Source organism: Cibotium barometz, chromosome 17, assembly GCF_041138505.1.
Source record: "Cibotium barometz isolate CiBa-2024 chromosome 17, ASM4113850v1, whole genome shotgun sequence".
In the NCBI taxonomy this organism is placed as follows: Eukaryota; Viridiplantae; Streptophyta; class Polypodiopsida; order Cyatheales; family Cibotiaceae; genus Cibotium; species Cibotium barometz.
The window spans coordinates 53,528,544-53,548,886 of NC_141062.1; the positions used below are offsets into that span (position 1 = coordinate 53,528,544).

At 41.3% G+C, this 20,343-nt stretch overlaps 1 protein-coding gene across 2 annotated transcripts in view; it reads right to left on the minus strand.

Moving 5' to 3' along the window:
- The window catches only part of LOC147630167 (putative trehalase), a 72,632-nt gene extending 61,157 nt beyond the window's left edge, over positions 1 to 11,475 (minus strand). Inside the window, exons 1-3 of one of the 2 annotated variants that reach the window (XR_015267791.1) lie at positions 11,091 to 11,462; positions 10,545 to 10,842; positions 9,728 to 9,847 (exon numbers count right to left, since the gene is read on the minus strand). Coding sequence is in view for 1 of the 2 variants with exons in the window: in XM_086811809.1 (XP_086667935.1) it covers positions 9,728 to 9,847; positions 10,545 to 10,842; positions 11,091 to 11,319 (647 nt within the window). In the remaining variant the exon portion in view is untranslated. Of the gene's footprint in view, positions 1 to 9,727; positions 9,848 to 10,544; positions 10,843 to 11,090 lie in introns of both variants that reach the window. The other variant, XM_086811809.1, reaches the window with a different exon arrangement.
- Positions 11,476 to 20,343: the final 8,868 nt, after the last annotated feature.

The following is a 20,343-nucleotide window of genomic DNA, read 5'->3' on the forward strand; positions in this document are numbered from 1 at the left end:
TGGCACCTCAAGATGTACACAAGACTGCATTTAGGACAGCCTTTGGTCTTTATGAGTTTTTGATGGTGCCTTTTGGCCTTACAAATGCACCCGCTACCTTCAACAGGATGATGGACAGGGTGTTCAGAAAGCATAGAAAGTTTACGGGCATATTCTTTGATGACATTATTGTATTCTCAAAGAATGAAACCCAACATCGTGAGCACCTGGCTATTGTGTTTAAAGAGCTTAAGGAAAATCAGCTCTACATAAATGCAAAAAAGAGTGAATTCTTCCTCCCAGAGATTCACTATCTTGGTCACATTGTATCAAAGGATGGTGTGCGCATGGATCCCACAAAGATACAAGCCATGCAAGAATGGCCAGAGCTGAAATCAGTCCATGAAGTGAGGAGCTTCCTTGGTTTATGTGCTTACTACAGGAGGTTCGTCAAGCATTTTGCTTTCATTGCCGCTCCGTTACATGAGTTAACGAAGAAGAAAGCAATCTTTAAATGGACACAAGAAGAGAGAGATGCCTTTCAAAAGTTGAAGAGTGCAATCATCTCGGGACCGGTACTCATAATTCCGGATTTGCACAAACCTTTTGTGGTGGAATGTGATGCATGTGGAGACTGCATAGGGGCTGTTTTGAATCAAGGAGGACATGCCATTGCCTATGAGAGCAGACGCTTGCAACATGCAGAGCTTCACTTACAGGTTTATGAGAAGGAGTTGTTGGCTGTAATTCATGCCCTTACTATTTGGAAACACTATCTTTTAGGGGCTGGTTTTATGGTCAAAACTGATCATCAAAGTTTGAGATACTTTTTGACTCAAAGTAAGCTCTCAGAGAAGCATATGAGATGGGCAAATTTCCTCTCAATGTTTCATTTTCAGATTTTACACACTCCAAGGAAAAAGAATGTGGTGGCAGATGCCTTATCTAGACGACCACAGGTTCATGCTATTACAGTTGCATACCATGAGGACTTATCAGATATGCGTAATACTTATCATCTGGATGAGGATTTTGCACATGTATGGGCTGATTTGCAAGAGGGTATTACTGTCCCATCTTATGTTATAAGAGATGGATATCTAATGATGCAAAATCGTATGTGTGTGGTAAAGAACCTTCGCCATAAGGTTATGGATGAGTGCCATGCTCCTCCATATGCAGGTCATAGAGGCATTTTGGCCACAGCACAAGCTTTGGAGAGGTATTTCTTTTGGCTAGATATTCGCAAGGATATTGAAGCATATGTACGTGAATGTATGGTATGTCAAAAGGTCAAGTTTGACCGACATAAAGCACTTGGATTGCTTCAGCCTTTGCCTATACCAAATGAACCATGGAAAAGCATTGCTATGGATTTCATTATGGATTTGCCAAGGACGCCCCACAGGGAAATGATGCTATTTGGACCATCATTGACAGGTTTAGCAAGCAGGCACATTTCATTCCCGTGCGCAAGACAATAAAGCCAGATCATATGGCTAGGATGTTTTTGGCACAGATATTCAAACACCATGGCATGCCTAAATCTATTGTGGGGGATAGAGATCCTAGAACCACAAGCTTATTTTGGCGCGCATTGTTTGACAATATGGGTACAAAGCTGAACTTCTCATCAGCTTACCATCCACAGACAGATGGGCAAAGTGAAACAGCAAATTCAGCCGTCCTCGACTTGCTGAAATCTTATGTATCCGACCGCAAATCGGATTGGGAGAAGTATTTACCACTTGTGGAGTTTGCCTACAACAATACGGTACATACTTCTACGGGCAAGGCGCCCTTTGAGATTATCTATGGCAAGGTGGTACTACCACCCATCCTTCGTACAAAGGATGAGATTTTTGCAGCAGATGAGTATGTCAGAGACTTGGATACTGCATTTGCACAGGTACGGACAGCCATAGAGAGGTCTCAAACCAAGAATAAAAAGGCAGCTGATAAGCATAGAAGGGATGTACAATTCAAACAACGTGATTGGGTCTTGCTGAAATTTGAAAAGGCACGCCTTCGGAAGAGGCCAAGGAAAGAGGGAAAGTATCCTAAGCTTTCCAACAGGTACTATGGACCTTTTCAGATCTTGGAGAAGATCAATGATGTTGCATTTCGGCTTGTACTCCCAGATCGTTGGAAGATGCATAATGCTTTTCATGTGAGCCTATTGAGGCCTTATGTGGGACCGACACCGTTTGAGCCGGTTTTGGAAGACCCACCCGAGGTGGATGAGCTGGAAGAGATTCTTCAACCTGAACAGATTGTTTTTCACAAGGAACGGAAGCTTGCGGGAGGCAAAATTGTTCGTAGGTACCTTGTGAAGTTCACGAATTACTCAGCTTTGGATGCGAAATGGATGGATGAGGCCTACTTCGAGGATTACCCAGATCTTTTGAAGGCCTATCTGGAGGCTTTTCAGTTGCAGTCAACTGATTAGAAGCCGGGGGGAATGTCACAAACCCCTATATTCTAGGGACATGCGGATGCGTGTCAGGCCTAGAAACATGCGGATGCATGTATGTATTATACCTGGGCATGTGTATGGATCATATGAGTGGATGCATATGAGTCCAAGGACATGGCAGGACATTTGTGGACTTTCGGGTGGTGCCCGTGTGGATTCCGGCCATGCACACATGGTGTGTTATGATGGCAGGCGGAATATTTTCAAGTACAAGAATGATGATAGGTGGTTCTCCAAGTTTACATGTGCACAATGCATAAATGATGCATGCCATAACTTTATTTTACTTTGTGTGACATTGTCTTGCTGCCTGGACAATGCTTGTTATTTTGGCTTGTGAAGTCCGAGGGATCGAGGACGCCCGGGCACCTTGTGGACACGTGTGTGCACTCCTGTTTGGGCCTAAAACTGTGGGCTTATGGGTTTTGCAGGTGGTAAGTGCGTCCACACTCAATTTACAGCTTACTTCATTTACTACTAAGGTTTATTGGTTTGCAGGTCCACACTCATTAATAAGTGGCCAGACAACTTATAATGCGTTCGCATTTGGTTGGACCAAACTTAATGAAGTCCGGACAGCTTATGGCCATTTCCCATTTGGTTGGACCTAAACTTATAGAAACAGGACAAATAGAGCACTATGGGCCGGACACCTACCTGGACACCTTATGGGGACACATGTCAGCCAGCATGTGTACCCACCAGGCCCCTGAGGTGGCACCTGAAAAAGGCGCCTCCCTCAAGAGGCCCTTTTGGGCTGTTTTACTCATTATTCAACATATTGGAGAGCTGGTTGGAGCTTTGGGAGTTTCTACAGGGCTGGTTGCTTGCTTCCCGGACTCACACAATCTTGGACAACGATCCCCACACTCTTCTAAAGGGCTGGTTGGTAAATTTCAGACCTGCAATTTCTGGTTATTGCAAGTTTTGGGCTGGTTACAGCTGTCCAAAGTCAACTTGGACAGTACAGGACAGCTCTAGGGACCTCCACAGGGGTGTAGGACCCTTTACAGGTGGATTTCTCGCGACAGAAAGTTGCTGTTTTGGACTGGTTATTGCACAAAACAGGCCGGACAGCAATGGAATATGTGAGCATGGATGTGTCTCAAGGATTCCTGGTGTAGCAGGTGCTTAGGGCAAGCATTGGGGACACTTGCTCGCGGAGAACACAGGTTTCTGGATCAGTTTCTCGCGGGGAAAACAGGGCCTAAAGATCCATTTACATCTTGTGCAGGGCGGAGTACCTGTGAGAATTGTGATACTCTTGTGCAGGGCGGATGTACCTGTGAAGAGGCTTGTGCAGGGCGGATGTACCTGTGTGTAGGGCGGATGTACGTACAGATTCTCTTGTTTGAAATGCATTCATTCATAATGTATTTGGAAGAATCAGGTGCAGGCTGGTGGTGAATCCCCAGGCACCCGTAATCTTGTACTTTGCAGACTCTTTTGGTAATATAACCTAAAGGGGGGGGTCAGCCTATCATCGGCCCCTTTATGTGGTGTTCTGTCATTTTTAGCTTTGTGGTTGTAATGCTCAAGTGTTAAGTGCTCAGAATCTTGTTCACATTTATACGATTCCAATACACGCGTCCGCCTCCCGTTACAGCTAAACGTGTGAACATAAAGCCAACTCCATACTTCCAAGATAAATTTTGTGAATTCATAAATCCTTAGATCAACAAGTTGTCTACTGCTCGTGCTCTTGATTCATAAGCTATGAAGCGGCTGGCCATGCTTAACAGCAATGATGGTAAGTGTGGTCCCCACTTGAGATCTTTTCTCTTCCTTATTGATAGAAGGAAGCCTCCGCTTCCAGGAAAACCTATTCTCTAATACCAATGTAACTCGCGGCGATGCCCGGGGGACGAGGGCCTTTGACACACCATATTAAAACACTTAAACATGGCCACAGCCTTAACACATATCCATCATCACTTTGCATAAAACATAATAAAATGGACAAAACATCCACAAATGCTGAAAATGGAGCTTGCACGTGTGACACCGCATAGAGGCCAGAATGGGCCGACCCCCCCCCCCCCCCCCCCTTGGAGTATTTTATTTCCCAAGGAGAATAATATCATGTACAAGCTTTGAGGACCTTACTCTCCCCACGGGAGATGCTGGATTATCCATATACATACGCCATAACACAACCCAACACGAGGCAACCAAGCCAGAACATAGGCTGTAGAAATGTCGAGCCAACAACATAATCCATATACCTCCGTGTGGGTACTAATTCTTCCCCAAAAACCACGGGTCTTCATGCAATAGAGCTAGTACAGCAAGAACAACTCTCCATTCAGCCGATACAGCAGCTACAATGGCTGGTACAACCGGTACAATGGTTGGTACAGTAAGTACAGTGGTTGGTATAGTTGGTACGATGGCTGGTACAACTAGTACAGCAAGTACAATAGCTGGTACAATCGGTACAAGGACTGGTACAACAAGTACAATGACTAGAAATCATAATAAATGATTAAATACCCTTGCCTTCAGTATTTCTTCGCGATGGAAGCCTCCAAAACAATCCCCAACAGCCGGTATTCTTCATGGGCAACCTTCAAGAGAGAGAGAAAGAGAGTAGCCATCATTAGGGCAGCCTGTAATGGTGGAGAGGCTAGTGTGCAGCACGAGAGCTTCCATTAATGAAGAGAGAGGACTCCAATTTATAGATTTGGGCCTCCCATGAGCTAAAATGACAAGAGAAGGCTACAATGACAAGTGGAGAGCCACACAATAGCTGAAATGACAAGTGTGAGGCCACTTGTCTCACTTTGATCCACTTTATAACAAGTGTCAAGCCACTTGTCTCACTTTGGTCCACTTTCTTGCCACATGTCCCAATCTAAGAGATGGGTCCTTCCATAATCTTTACCTCTAAAAATATCCCAACTGGTAGACATTCTGTCATAGGCACTTTGCCAACTCTTGGTATATGCTCAATTCCAGATGTAATGACGAGAACAGAATTTCCATCGGAGTCGGGCCAAAAATAGCAACTCTCCTAAATTTTAGGAGTGTGGTCCTTTGTATTCTAGGATAATCCCCCATTCCCAAAGCTTGTACTTTCCAAATATTTAGACATCCTAGAGTCCACCAGACTCCTTTCATACTGGGAAATGTCCAGGCTGGTGACAAGTAGCACGAGGGAAGGCAGGACACATATCTTGTGTAGTGTTCTCTTGTCCTACATGGTCTCCTGGATGGAACAATAGAGAGCAGATGGAAGGGAGCATGGACACTTGAGAGTGTAGTGTGAGAGAACAGCTCCTTGGAGATCTTCAAGGGCAACCATATTATTTATTTCATATGCATTGGTATGGAAATCTAGTCAAAAATACCCTAATGCTATGTAAAACTTATTAAAGTGTGAATACGCTCACTCACAAATTAATACTAAGCCCTAAGAGATAAATTAATGCAAATTAATCGATACTTACTACATGTCCGCATGCAACATAACCATGTCAGCAAACAGTTTCACACGCACGATTCACAGGCAAGCGTCCCCCTTACCTGAAACTACACATTGAGCATGCAAGCATAAAAACAACATGCAAATTCAATTTGCAGGCAAGCACATAAAGATGCTATCCAAGGGACGTTTCCGAGCAAGTACACGAGATACTAGACCCAACAGAAAGCCAATCCTCTAGGCATTTCCGAGCATGTACACACAGACACAAGTCCCATCAGAAAACCAATCCTCCAGGCATTTCCGACCATATACACTCAGGAACAAGTCCCAACGGAAAGCCAATCCTCCAAGCGTTTTCGGACATGTACACTCAAACACAAGTCCTAGTGGAAAGCCAAGTCCACTAGATATTCCACGCATGTACACATAGCCACAAGTCCCAACGGAGCATCTAATCCCAAACATGACATCCCGGACATAAACACATCAAGTCAACGAAAAGCCAAGTCCACTCGATGTTTCGGGCATGTACACAGACACAAGTCCCAACGGAACATCTAATCCCAAACATGACATTCCGGACATAAACACATCAAGTCCCAATGAAAGATCATGTCCACAGTATCACATGACATGTGTCAATCCCATGCGTAAGCATAAACCAACAACCATGGAGGCCAATACAAGAGACCTTTGGATGTGGTACATTGAGATGTATGGGGACTCGGGCCAACGAAGTCAGCATTAATCACAGGATGCCATTGTTATGTATACACATAGTGTGAAAGCAAGGGTGGACCATTTGGGTGGCCAAATGGTGACAATACTAAAAAGTCTGCTCTGCTTTCTTTGATTTTTCGAACTAGGGTCTCCCAAAGTCTCTGATCTGGGTGCCTACAAGAATCTATAAAATCTTTCCATGGGCCATGCTTAAACTTTCGTTTGCGCTGGGATCCTGCCTGGTGTGTCAATGAAGGTTGTTGGGGTCTTTTTGTTGTTTCTTCGCCAGTCTCATAAGAAATCTTAGCATATCAAATGACATCATCCAATGTTTTGCTTTGATTATTCCCGATCTAGAGCTAATATCCATCACGTAATCCATCCACAAAGAATCCCAAAATAATGATATAATCCATGTGAGTTGCCCGAGCTTACAACCCTCTAAATTTTTGTAGATATCTGTCAAAAGGCATATTCTTCATTTCCAAGTTTTTAATACTTGGACACTGTCATATTCATCCTTGGCATGCAACAACTATTCTCAAAAACTCTCTCAAACTCTACCTACTTCATGGATTTCACTTGAAACTCTTTCCACCATGTAAGGGCTTTTCCCATCAAGAACCCCTATACCATTTGTATCTTCTTCTCCTCAAGGAAAGGATGGAACTCAAAGTGTGTACCCCATCTGTGAAGCCAGGAGTCAACTGTCTCCTAAGTCTTCTGCTTATGCTCCCCCTATAGGGCTATGGAGGTAAAGAGGGTGCACCGTGCAACCCCCCAACTCCCCATGCCGTCACCAAACCTGCCAATGTTGCTTGCATAACAATAATGGTGTTGGTAAGGTTCGAAATTTACGCTCAAGCAAGGTCATCCTTGCTTCGAAGTCTACCTTGGTGACCAAGTCATTGACTGTCACATCGTCATCCTCATGGTTGTCGTTGAGACAAACATTCTCATCCATCACACAATCGTTTTGCCACTCTCCCACGAACTCAAGTACCAATCCTACTCTTGGAAGCTGGCCGAGTTCTTTCAGCCCTCTTAACCAAGGAGATTGACTTTCGGTGTGGAGATCTCACAAGCAAGAGGTCTACTTGCTTTTGGTTTTTTACTAATGTGCTTTTCAGTTTGACTTGTAGCTTTCCCCCTTTGTTTGAAAAAAAAAAAACATCGAATATTTATGGTGAAAAAAAACTATCTGCTTTTCTCATATAAAAAACAATGCTGCTTTTTTCTAAAGCTGGTGGCCTGTTTTTCTCTTTGTGCATGCTGTGGCTTTTCCCTGCACATATAGACATGCTGCTTTCTCTTCAGTGCATATAGTCTGCTGCCCACCTCTTCCTATGCGCCCTGCTTGGCTGCTCTAGGTGGTGCCAGACTATGTGCTAGGGTTTGGCGTTGGTGGCACCTGCTGGCTAGCAAGCTGCCTGCCTGCCCAGGCCTGGCTAAAGTGCTACGCTGCCTCGGCTGGCTGTCAACTTGGCCTGGCTGTTGCCCAAACAGCCATCTAGGCTGGGCTGCCCTCAGGCTGGCCAACATATGCCTTATATATACCTAGATGAATCCAGAAACATGCCCAAATTCACCTTTTAAGAATGTGCAATTCATGGTAGTCATCCACAAGACAATAAACCATCAACTCCATCATGCATAGTATGGACTGGATACTACGACATCCCCACTAACGACATCAATGCCCAATAGTGGGTGTATGCTCTCCTTTGCACCGACTAACCCCCCAATACAGACCTCAATCGAGTACTTGCATCAAGCCCAACACACATAAAATATCAGCGCTTTTTTCTCATCTCTCAAAGACACATAATCCCTGACACCAACAGTCCTTGTACAACTTCAGTAGAGCAATTCATTTTTGATAAGACACAAAAAACAATGAGAGAAATACCTCAAAACTCCGACCTCTACGACACCTAGACACACATACCTCTTCAGCCTCTCCATTAGGGTTACTCTGATACCAACTGTAAAGTCTCTCCCAAAATCTATCCTAAACACAGCTGAAACAAGGTTAGTCCTAAACCAAACCAAGCGAGCTCACCTCCAACCGTGACCAGCATCCACCAATCTCCCCCAAGCCAAGGCTAGGCTTCTTGCACAATCCCATAGGCCCATGTCTAACTCTAGCATCCCATACCACTGAAGCCTACCCGAAAGCCTTCGACACACCAACCTACGTACTCACCATGTGCGCGGCATGAATCTGCTCTCTCTAGTCCAAGCTGGACCTTCAATGGTGCATCCGCACAACTGTGTCTCATAATAACCCAAGCTCTCACTTATATAGTGATAACTACGCCATAAATAGCTAACTTGCTATAAAAGGCCATTAAGCTTGTTTTATCAATCCACGAAGCCTAGCAAGTATCTGCCTGCTAATCCCTAATCCCAGGGCCCCCTAACCCCACTGGATAAGGTCCCTAATCTGTAGATTAGCATCCAGGTGCATCGCTAGCCCATCTCCCATTCTATCTATCCAAACATCACTCCTCAGAAGAATAAAGCGCACGTATCTTCAATCAAATCAAACTCAAAATAATCCCCCACCCCTAGTATCTATTATTGGACCATTAGTTAGAAGCAGGCTCCCATTCAGAGCCCATTTGTATGCTTGCGCCAGAACCAGGTAGTCCAAGCCTAGTGATAAGAATCTAGTTATTGGACCACTAGTTAGAAGCAACCCAATTTGCAATGAGTTGGCTCCCATTCACAGCCCATTTACATGGTTGTGCCAGGACCAGGTAGTTCAAGGTCAATGACATGATTTCTTAAGATTTCTACCAACATATGCGGCGAATTCTTGAGATTCCTATTCATATACCACCAGCAAATGCCACAATTACACTCATATAAACCTACTAATTGAAACAGACACCCTGTATGAGTCTAATATACAGTTCAATGGTGACGTTATCAAAGTGACCCCTCAAAAAAAAGGCACCAAAGGCTGTTACTTTCTGTAAAGCACTATGAACCCTGTGAAGCTTAACTCAGAGTTGGGACATATATAAGTGTAGAATGAGTCGAAATTAATAGATATAAATCAACAATACAACTCCCAAGAGATAGATCTGTGAGAAAGAACAGAATGGAACATTCAAAACCTTCGATTTTCATAGTAAGCCCTTGCCCCATTCAACACGAAGCCATAGACTTCTACAAGGTGCAAAAGATTGTCCACCATTCCTCTTGCAGTATCAAACATCTTGCTGATAAGGAGGCCCCTGCAAAGAGATTAGTGGAGTTAAGACACTGATAATCATAATGAGACCAATATTGAAGACATAATGCAATGACAGTATTTGGTTACAACCCTAATAGCAGTAATGCTGCAAGGTTAGCCCATTTAGAGATAATTCAAGAAGATTAGTCCAATTGAGCACATATCAGTTATAATTCAAGGAGATGAGGGCTCTAATAATGACTCTGACAGTAATATGCAACAAGATTGTTCAACAAAGAGTTATCGATGTAATTTCGTACAACTAATGTGTTTCAAGCCAGAAGCCTCCCGGACGATGTCCACCCCAGCCCGAGTCATATTTTGAATAGTAGCGATAGCAGCAAACCTGGCTTCAAATCTGGTCATTTTTTTCTTGGACTATTATGCGGTGACCACCCAGTCAGGCCCGAGAAGGCCAGAAACCTTTCTTGATTAAAAGCTTCATCTTGGAACAAGCGTCCAGCCAGAAGCTTGTAAACCCACCCAAAACGTGAGATCAAAAAGGAGCACTCATCACACAGACTCACTAGCAAATCATTGGCAGCCTTGCTCTCCTTGGCTCAGCAAGACTCGTGAGAAAAGCAGAGGGCTGCAGGACAAACAAGTCCGAAGGCCTGCTTCAGATAATCCCCCACCGAGCTCTTTTTGAAGCCCCCCTAAGAGTCTCTTGATGAAGTGAAGTATGAGGGTGCGGTTACCTGATGATCCAGTAGCTATCCCAGTAGTAGACCTCTCTGAAACGCGAACCCGGCACGATGACAGGATTGGGTAAGGGCAGGAGCGTGTGCTGATCGGGTTCGTCTTCCACATTAGGGGCCACTTTCCGGGCCAGTTCCAGCCATATAGCATGCACCTTGAGCGCCCAGGTGCGAAGCTTAGGGTCTTGCACGTGCGGCAGAAAGCCTGCAGGCTCTACCTTATAATCAAAAGGAATGTACTCCACAAGATCGCTTCCAGCTTCGTAGAAGTAGTCCTTGACAAATTGCTGGAATATTTCTGCGAGACACACAAAAGAAAAAGAAACAAAGAAAAAATCGAATTGATCAAACTCGAGAAGCCAGGAACCTTAACTCTAACGATTAATCCTAATTACTGAAAACCGTATACAAGCGCAATAACTGCAGAACCCTAGCGATTGCGTAGTTGACATGCCCTATCTTTGCAGGTCGCAACCCTAACCCTAATAGCTGAAATTGGACTAACCCTCACTCTAATTGTGGAACCATCACCTACGGAAAACCTACCTGGTGAAAGCGTGCCGTTTGCAGAGCGCGGTAGGCTCTGGAAGGCTGCAGAAGTGCGATGAAGAGGGAAACGTAGGGGCAGATCGACGTAGGTCTTGGGATCGAAAGAAGAAGAGTTGACGCCGAGGCTCGAGAGGGCGGAGGCCTGCAGCTGCTGGAGGAAGGCGATGAGGCCAGATGGGGGCGAAGGCGAAGGGAGGGAAGGGGCTGTGAAGGGCTTCGACGCCATAGAGCAAAAAGAAGGAAAGGAAGGAAAGCAAGAAGGAGGAGGAGGGAAAGCAGGTGAGTGAAGGAACAGCAGAGCGTCGTCGCCATGGCCGGGATCTCGATGATGTAGTAGTAGCGGTCGGAGAAGGCGAGCACGAAAAATATGTTGAAGAACAACAAAAAGGAAACAAAGCCTCGAAGGTCGCCATTGTTGAAAAGTGTTGAAACCTTTAAAAGTGTTTAATTGACCGGCACCACCACCACCACCACCACCATCAACATCATGGACGGGTTGATACCGTTGAATGTTTGGATGCTTTGCAATCAGGTTGTTCGTTTTTCCAAAAAAAAGGCTTTTTCTTTTTTTTTAACTCAATATATTTAGTTATAATTAAATTAGCATGTAAAGAAAATGCTTGTGGAGAAAAAGATTAATTTATTAATGCTCTCTCAAAATAATTTCCCAAACACCCCTTCAGGCTTGAAAAATCACTATTTAGTTATAATTAAATTAGCAGGTGATTGTTCGAAATTGTAACTTTCTCTTCAATCCATGGCTAAAAAGATTAATATTAATGCTCTCTAAAAATAATTTCCCAAACACCCCTTGAGGCTTGAGCCTTGAAGCCTTCACCAAGGTGACCAAATTAGAAAAGAGCACATGGCTATAAAGCAAAAGGAAAGAGAACAAAACAACTAAAACTACAAGCAATCAATGAAGATTATGGAGACAAAGCACTTTCAAAAAGGTTGAAATTGGATATATATATATATATATATATATATATATATAAGTGGTCCTTTCAACCCCTTTATCATTGGGTGGCATGATGAGGGAACGCCACATGGATGGGAAACCTTCACCAGTCCACAACATATGACAAAGAGGGTCCTCACAAACAAATTATTATGTAGGGTCCTCACAAACAAATTATTATGTATAAACATCTAAAGGCTAGTGGAAAATTTTTAGAATTCAAACAAGTGCAAGAGTATACAGAGTATGACCAATCACAAGCCATTGTACCACATGAAGGTAAAGAATAAGAAGCCCTCAACCTCAAACGAGGTGAAGCTTCTCTAAACTAAGCCACTTGTCACTTAAACCCTCAATACCATTACTCCATCCTCCCTCCTTAAGTCTTAGACATGAAAACCTCCAAAAATGGGGATATTCTCTCCTTGTCTTACTATCCATTGTTTATGTAGCCTTCCCTTTCTTGGTGGACACAATTTTTTCCTTGATCGTTTGTAAAATGAATGTCCTAGATGTGTTGTTGTTCCTTCTTTGTATCATCTTTTTCACTACTCGATTATAATGAATGTCCTAGATGTGTTGGTATTCCTTCTTTCAATCATCTTTTTCACTAATCGATTATAAGAAATCTCCCATATGCTCTCTCTCTCTCTCTCTCTCTCTCTCTCTCTCTCTCTCACACGTGTGTGTATACTATATTTTTATATACCTATATACATATGCGCACGTATACACAGACATATGTATATATCTATATTTTTGTATACCTATAGCCTCGCTGGTGCCACTGAATGGAGCACACCGCAACCATACTAGGCAAATAAGACCTGCCTACTTACCGCAATTGAACACTGCGATCGAACACGAATACAAGCTCTCGGAACCAACCGGAAAATGAATCTCTGGCATTGAGGGCTAATGAGCGAAGGAACACTTCTATCCGGCCGGCCTACAGTCAACAAAATCTCAGTCATCGAACTCGAGGGCACGACGAAAACTAGTCAAATTCAACACACACACACACACACATACATATGTATATGTCTATAATTTTATATGCCTATAAAAATATATGTCTATATTTTTGTATACCTATATACATGACATGCACATAGACATATATGTCTATATTTAAACAAAGCCATGCATACTCTCCAAAGAAAGAAATATATATATCTATTGGTCCCAATATGTGTGTGTGTGTGTGTGTGTGTGTGTGTGTGTGTGTATTTTCGAATATCTATATACATGTATACATACAGACAATTTTGAGAAATTATAAAATCAACACGTTCAAATTTCAAGATTTTCCTTTATAAAGGTTTTCCCTTTTCGAGAAAATACTTTTTTCAAACACTACCTTGAAGCCCTCACCAAGGTGACCAAATTAGAAAAGAGCGCGTGGCTATAAAGCAAAAGGAAAGAGAACAAAAGACTAACAAAACAACTAAAACTGTGACAACTAACCAATGAAGATGGGTATGTAGACAAAGCACTTGCAAAAAGGTTGAAATTGGATATATATGTATGTATGTATATATATATATATATATATATATAAAGTTGTCCTTTCAACCCCTTCAGGCTTGAAAAATCACTATTTAGTTATAATTAAATTAGCAGGTGATTGTTCGAAATTGCAACCTTCTCTTCAATCCATGGCTAAAAAGATTAATATTAATGCTCTCTAAAAATAATTTCCCAAACACCCCTTGAGGCTTGAGCCTTGAAGCCTTCACCAAGGTGACCAAATTAGAAAAGAGCACATGGCTATAAAGCAAAAGGAAAGAGAACAAAACAACTAAAACTACAAGCAATCAATGAAGATGGGTATGGAGACAAAGCACTTGCAAAAAGGTTGAAATTGGATATATATATATATATATATATATATATATATAAGTGGTCCTTTCAACCCCTTTATCATTGGGTGGCATGATGAGGGAACGCCACATGGATGGGAAACCTTCACCAGTCCACAACATATGACAAAGAGGGTCCTCACAAACAAATTATTATGTAGGGTCCTCACAAACAAATTATTATGTATAAACATCTAAAGGCTAGTGGAAAATTTTTAGAATTCAAACAAGTGCAAGAGTATACAAAGTATGACCAATCACAAGCCATTGTACCACATGAAGGTAAAGAATAAGAAGCCCTCAACCTCAAACGAGGTGAAGCTTCTCTAAACTAAGCCACTTGTCACGTAAACCCTCAATACCATTACTCCATCCTCCCTCCTTAAGGCTTAGACATGAAAACCTCCAAAAAAATGGGGATATTCTCTCCTTGTCTTATTATCCATTGTTTATGTAGCCTTCCCTTTCTTGGTAGACACAATTTTTTCCTTGATCGTTTGTAAAATGAATGTCCTAGATGTGTTGTTGTTCCTTCTTTCTATCGTCTTTTTCACTACTCGATTATAATGAATGTCCTAGATGTGTTGGTATTCCTTCTTTCAATCATCTTTTTCACTAATCGATTATAAGAAATCTCCCATATGCTCTCTCTCTCTCTCTCTCTCTCTCTCTCTCTCTCTCTCTCTCTCTCTCTCTCTCTCTCTCTCTCTCTCTCACACACACACACACACACGTGTGCGTATACTATATTTTTATATACCTATATACATATGCGCACATATACACAGACATATGTATATATCTATATTTTTGTATACCTATAGCCTCACTGGTGCCACTGAATGGAGCACACCGCAACCATATTAGGCAAATAAGACCTGCCTACTTACCGCAATTGAACACTGCGATCGAACACGAATACAAGCTCTCGGAACCAACCGGAAAATGAATCTCTGGCATTGAGGGCTAATGAGCAAAGGAACACTTCTATCCGGCCGGCCTACAGTCAACAAAATCTCAGTCATCGAACTCGAGGGCACGACGAAAACTAGTCAAATTCAACACACACACACACACACATACATATGTATATGTCTATAATTTTATATGCCTATAAAAATATATGTCTATATTTTTGTATACCTATATACATGACATGCACATAGACATATATGTCTATATTTAAACAAAGCCATGCATACTCTCCAAAGAAAGAAATATATATATCTATTGGTCCCAATATGTGTGTGTGTGTGTGTGTGTGTGTATTTTCGAATACCTATATACATGTATACATACAGACAATTTTGAGAAATTATATAGGTATTTTCGAATACCTATATACATGTATACATACAGACAATTTTGAGAAATTATAAAACCAAAACGTTCAAATTTCAAGATTTTCCTTTATAAAGGTTTTCCCTTTTCGGGAAAATACTTTTTTCAAACACTACCTTGAAGCCCTCACCAAGGTGACCAAATTAGAAAAGAGCGCGTGGCTATAAAGCAAAAGGAAAGAGAACAAAAGACTAACAAAACAACTAAAACTGTGACAACTAACCAATGAAGATGGGTATGTAGACAAAGCATTTGGAAAAAGGTTGAAATTGGATATTTATGTATGTATGTATATATATATATATATATATATATATATATATATATAAAGTTGTCCTTTCAACCCCTTCATCATTGGGTGGAATGATGAGGGAACACCACATGGATGGGAAAAAGAGGGTCCTCACAAATAATTATTATGTATAAGCATCTACTAAAGGCTAGTGGAAAAATTTTAGAATTCAAACAAGTGCAAGAGTATAAAAATTATGACCAATCACAAGCCATTCTACCATATGAAGGCATCGAATAAGAAGCCCTCAACCTCAAACGAGATGAACTTCTCTAAATTAAGCCACTTGTCACTTGTCATGTCACTGAGCCACTTGTCACTTGTTCAATCTTTAAAAAATATTTTCTAGATTGATGGGATAAGGAAAACTTCCTCCTTAAATTGATGGGATAAGGAAAACTTCCTCCTTAAATTGATGCGATAAGGAAAACTTCCTCCTCAAAAAAATTCAACATGAGAAGAAAATGCTTGTTCATAACTACAATTTTCTCTTTAATTCATGGTGATGAAAATGATTGATGTAATTGAAAGGAAGGGAGAAAAAGAGATTGCACTCATTAATATGGAGTATAAATAAGTTTAATCTTGTGAGAGAGAGGACACCATGGAAGCTTAAGAGCATGAGCTCCAAGAAGGTAGAAGCCTATTAATTATGTTTAGCAAAGTGATTAATATCCATTAGGGCTTATGAGTTATCCTTAATACTAGCCCCATGTGTTCACATTTCATAATCCCTAGGCGTCCATACTTGTCCAGCTTTATGGCTATGGCCTTGGGCCTATACAACAAGTTTAATCTATAAGCTAGATTATATGCATGGACATATAATCCTCACCCATAGGTTTCGTCCTCAAAACCATAAGCATTCAGATCATGACATGGGATCTATCGTACACCATGTAAACCATGTATATCATAGCATGATGAAGGGGCGAGGCTATAACAAACTATAATAAGAGAATAATGACCACCATGTGATTAAAAAAAATCTAATGCTTTCAAATTAGTGCCCCATCAACTCCCCATAGCTCCACATAGTTCCCATGAAAGTCCTCATACATAGGAACTCAATTCCACTACTATGGGGCCTCCAAAATTGTAATTCCATAAAATTCCAACAAGTATATAACCCTCAATTTCGTGAAGTACTATCCACTTAATGTATGTATAAGCTCTTCAAACCCCTTAAACATGAAAGCAGGCTGCCATGAAGCTTCCTCAAGAGGTAAACCTTTCCAATTGACCAAATATTCCACCATAGTGCGATTGTGAAGCACTCTTTCCCTCTTGCCGACAACACTCTCTGACACATACTCAATCATGCCTTCCTCATCCATGGGAGGAAGCTCTTCCACAACTTGCACATCTAAACCCAAAGATGCTTTCAAGTATGATACATGAAAGACATAATGTATTATAGTGGTAGAAAGAAGTAGTAATTGATAAGTTGCCTTACCAACTCTCCTCAACACTTCGAACAGTCAGTAGTAGCAATGAGCAAGCTTTGTATTCGTCTTGCTTATAATTGATAAGCTATACCTCACCAGCTCTCCTCAACACTTCAAACAGTCAGTAGTTGAGCAAGCTTTTTATTCATCTTGCTTTTGAGTAAGCCAGAATCCTCAAAAACACCAAATCCCCTCCTTTAAACAACAATGGCCTTTAGTATTGATGAGCATCCTCATACTACTTCATTCTTTCTTGAAACTTCTTGATATTTTCCTTACATTGTTGGAGTAATGCTTGTATCTTTTCCATTCTTCTCTTGCATTTGGATTCACACCATCTTTCTTAAAAACTGCCATTGGTAGGTTCACTTTGGATCCATACATAGCCTCAAATGGTGACATCTTAATACCATCCTAATGCTAGAGTGCTAGGTACTATTATATGCAAACTCCGCCAAATGGAACCACTCATCCTCCCAAGCATGTTGATTGTCAAAGCAATAGTGCCTCAACCACTTGTTTACCCTCTTAGTTTGTCCATCCATTTTGGGATGATAGGTAGTGCTAGGTGTCAACTTTGTTCCCATGCTCTCAAATAGCGTGCACCAAAAACCACTCGTGAATTTAACATCTCTATCACTCACTATTTAAAATGCACCCCATGTAATCTAAACACATTATCCATGAATTGATGAGCCATAGTTAATGCTATATATCTCACTTTTGTGGCCATAAAGTGGGTTGCCTTTTTCAACCTATCCACCATTATGTAGATGCTATCTAAACCACTCTTAGTGATAGGAAGGCCGGTGTGATGAAATCCATAGCAAGGTGTGTCCATTTGCCTACTAAAATAGGCAAGGGCTGAAGCAATCCACCTTCTTTATGAGTTGGTTCCTTCTTCATTTGAGATGGCAAACATTTGGACACATAATTATGCACTTCCTTCCATAGCCCTTTCTAATGGAAATTCTTTCTCACAGCATCATCATATGTCTTGAAGAGACCCAAACGGCCCACCATTGGTAAAGAATGCAGGTAATTGATCACATATACCATGCTCTAAATTATGCATCATATGGGCTAAATCTTTCCTCTTATATATCCCTTATCCAATCTTTATGTACTTCCAATATGACTACCAAAGAACATGCCCACATTCTTGACAATGAAAATTGGCAACCACATTATCTTCCCCCTTGGTGTACATGATCTCAAAATTATAGTTTTGGAGACTAGCCAACTATCTCAAATCACCAATGGTGGTTAGTGAACCATCATCATATTCATCATGCATTTGTTTTGTACCACCGGGATTAAATTGAAACTCTTGCTCAAACTCATAGAGTCACCATCACAGTATATAGAATCTTGGCAATCATCAAAAGTCTCCATCTCATGATCATGCTCTTCCTCAACCATTTCAGAAAGAACCATGTTAAGAGTAAGGTTCCTCTTTTTGCATGACTTTGCATGGTGCTTGCTCCATTTCTCACCACATTTATAGCAAAAACCCTTGCTTCTTAACTCATTGATGTAATCCTCTTCCACAAATTTTCTCTTATTAGCCCCATTAGAAGACTTTGCATCATCTTTAGAAGCCTCTATAGAAGCATTCCCGAATCTATAATTTTCCCTTCCACCACTTCCATAAACTTGGTTAGAACCTTTGTTTGAGAAGCAACGAGTATACTTCCCTTGTGGATAAGAAGTCAATTTTCCCTTCCACCACTTCCATAGACTGTGGGGTGCTTAAGAATGGTAGAACCATGATAAAATTCTTTTAAAGATTTCCCTTGTGGATAAGAAGTCTTTTCAACTTGATTAGCACCTTTGTTTGAGAAGCAATGAGCATACTTCTCTTCATATATCTTCGCCAAGTTCATGGACTCCTTGAGGGTAGAAGGCCTTTAAGTTCTCACATCAGATCCAATGTGCATTTTTAAAGCTCTTTTATGTACTTGAGAATCTTATAGTGTTCACTAAATCCATCCACATGTAACATGAACTTCAAGAATTTATGTGTATAGTACCTTACACTTCCCACTTGCCCAAATCATCCTATTCATCTATCAATTTGTCTTTATGCATTTTGGAAGTGAAATTTTGTCTCATTTCCTCTTTGAACTCTTCCCAAGTAGTAATATCGCTCTCTTGGGCTTGCAAATGTCTCCACCATGTATGTGCATAGCCCTAAAGATGCAATGTGGAAAAATAGATCTTTGCATAATCACTTCATGTCATATTATATATCCAACTTATTCACCCACTCTTCATATTCCTCATTGTTTGATACCCTTAAACTCATCTTTTTCCTCGTTTTCTCTTCCCAAGCACATCTTTGCATGAGGTGCATTATGATTCCAAGAGCCATCCACATGGCCACCACCACCATCCACACGTGAAAAGTCAAAAGCCACTTTACTTCCTTTCCTCTCTCTTAAAGAAGAAGGAAATTACCCATGTTGACTCGCAAAAGACAATGAGGTGATAGATGATTCTCCTTATTGCCGAAGGTAACATCATCTCTATGTCCAAATAAAGCACTCTTTTTGAACTTGGTTGATGTGTCCCATCTTCACCAGTGTCCATGTTCACAACATTAGCCCTTCCTTTTGTGTGAATGTCACACAAAGGAGATGCTTCCAACAAGTTGCACACAATTACCTTGAGTTTATCACTTACCAAAGTAGCCATTTCACTTTTCAAGTTATCAAGCATGATGGATTGTTACTTGTTAAATTTGTCCATCATAGTGTCCATTATTGAACACATCATCGTCATTACCATTTATGTCTCATTGTTCAATGAACGATTGCACGTGCATTGGCATTTACATGAGCATTAACATTTTCATGTTCCATCCCCACGTTATCTTGAGATGTTGCATTCATATAGATTTCATTGAATTGTGGGTGACTCCCCTCAAGATTGATAATGTCATGCAACACTTCCTCATAAACATGATCTCTGTGTTCTTTCTCCCACTCAAATTCTTGAAGTACATCCACTATTTTTTTTATGGCAATAGAAAATGTTGGAATTAGGGTTGCAAGAATGCACACACAACTTCAAGAAGATGAGGAAGCTTGAGCACAACACAGTAGTGTATTATGAGTGCCAAAAATGAAAGATAACAAGCCCTAGAAGATAATGGGCGTATATACAATGCACGGGGGAAAAAACCTCCTAGTGAGGGAAAAAGTGCCCCGGCGGTCCTAAGTGTGTTCACACACATCACTACTATAATATGGTAACAAATCCCCCCTGGAGTGATGCGGTGAACAAGAGCTAGCACTCATGTATAGGGAAGTGTCTAGCTATGTGGACGAATCCACAAAAGGGA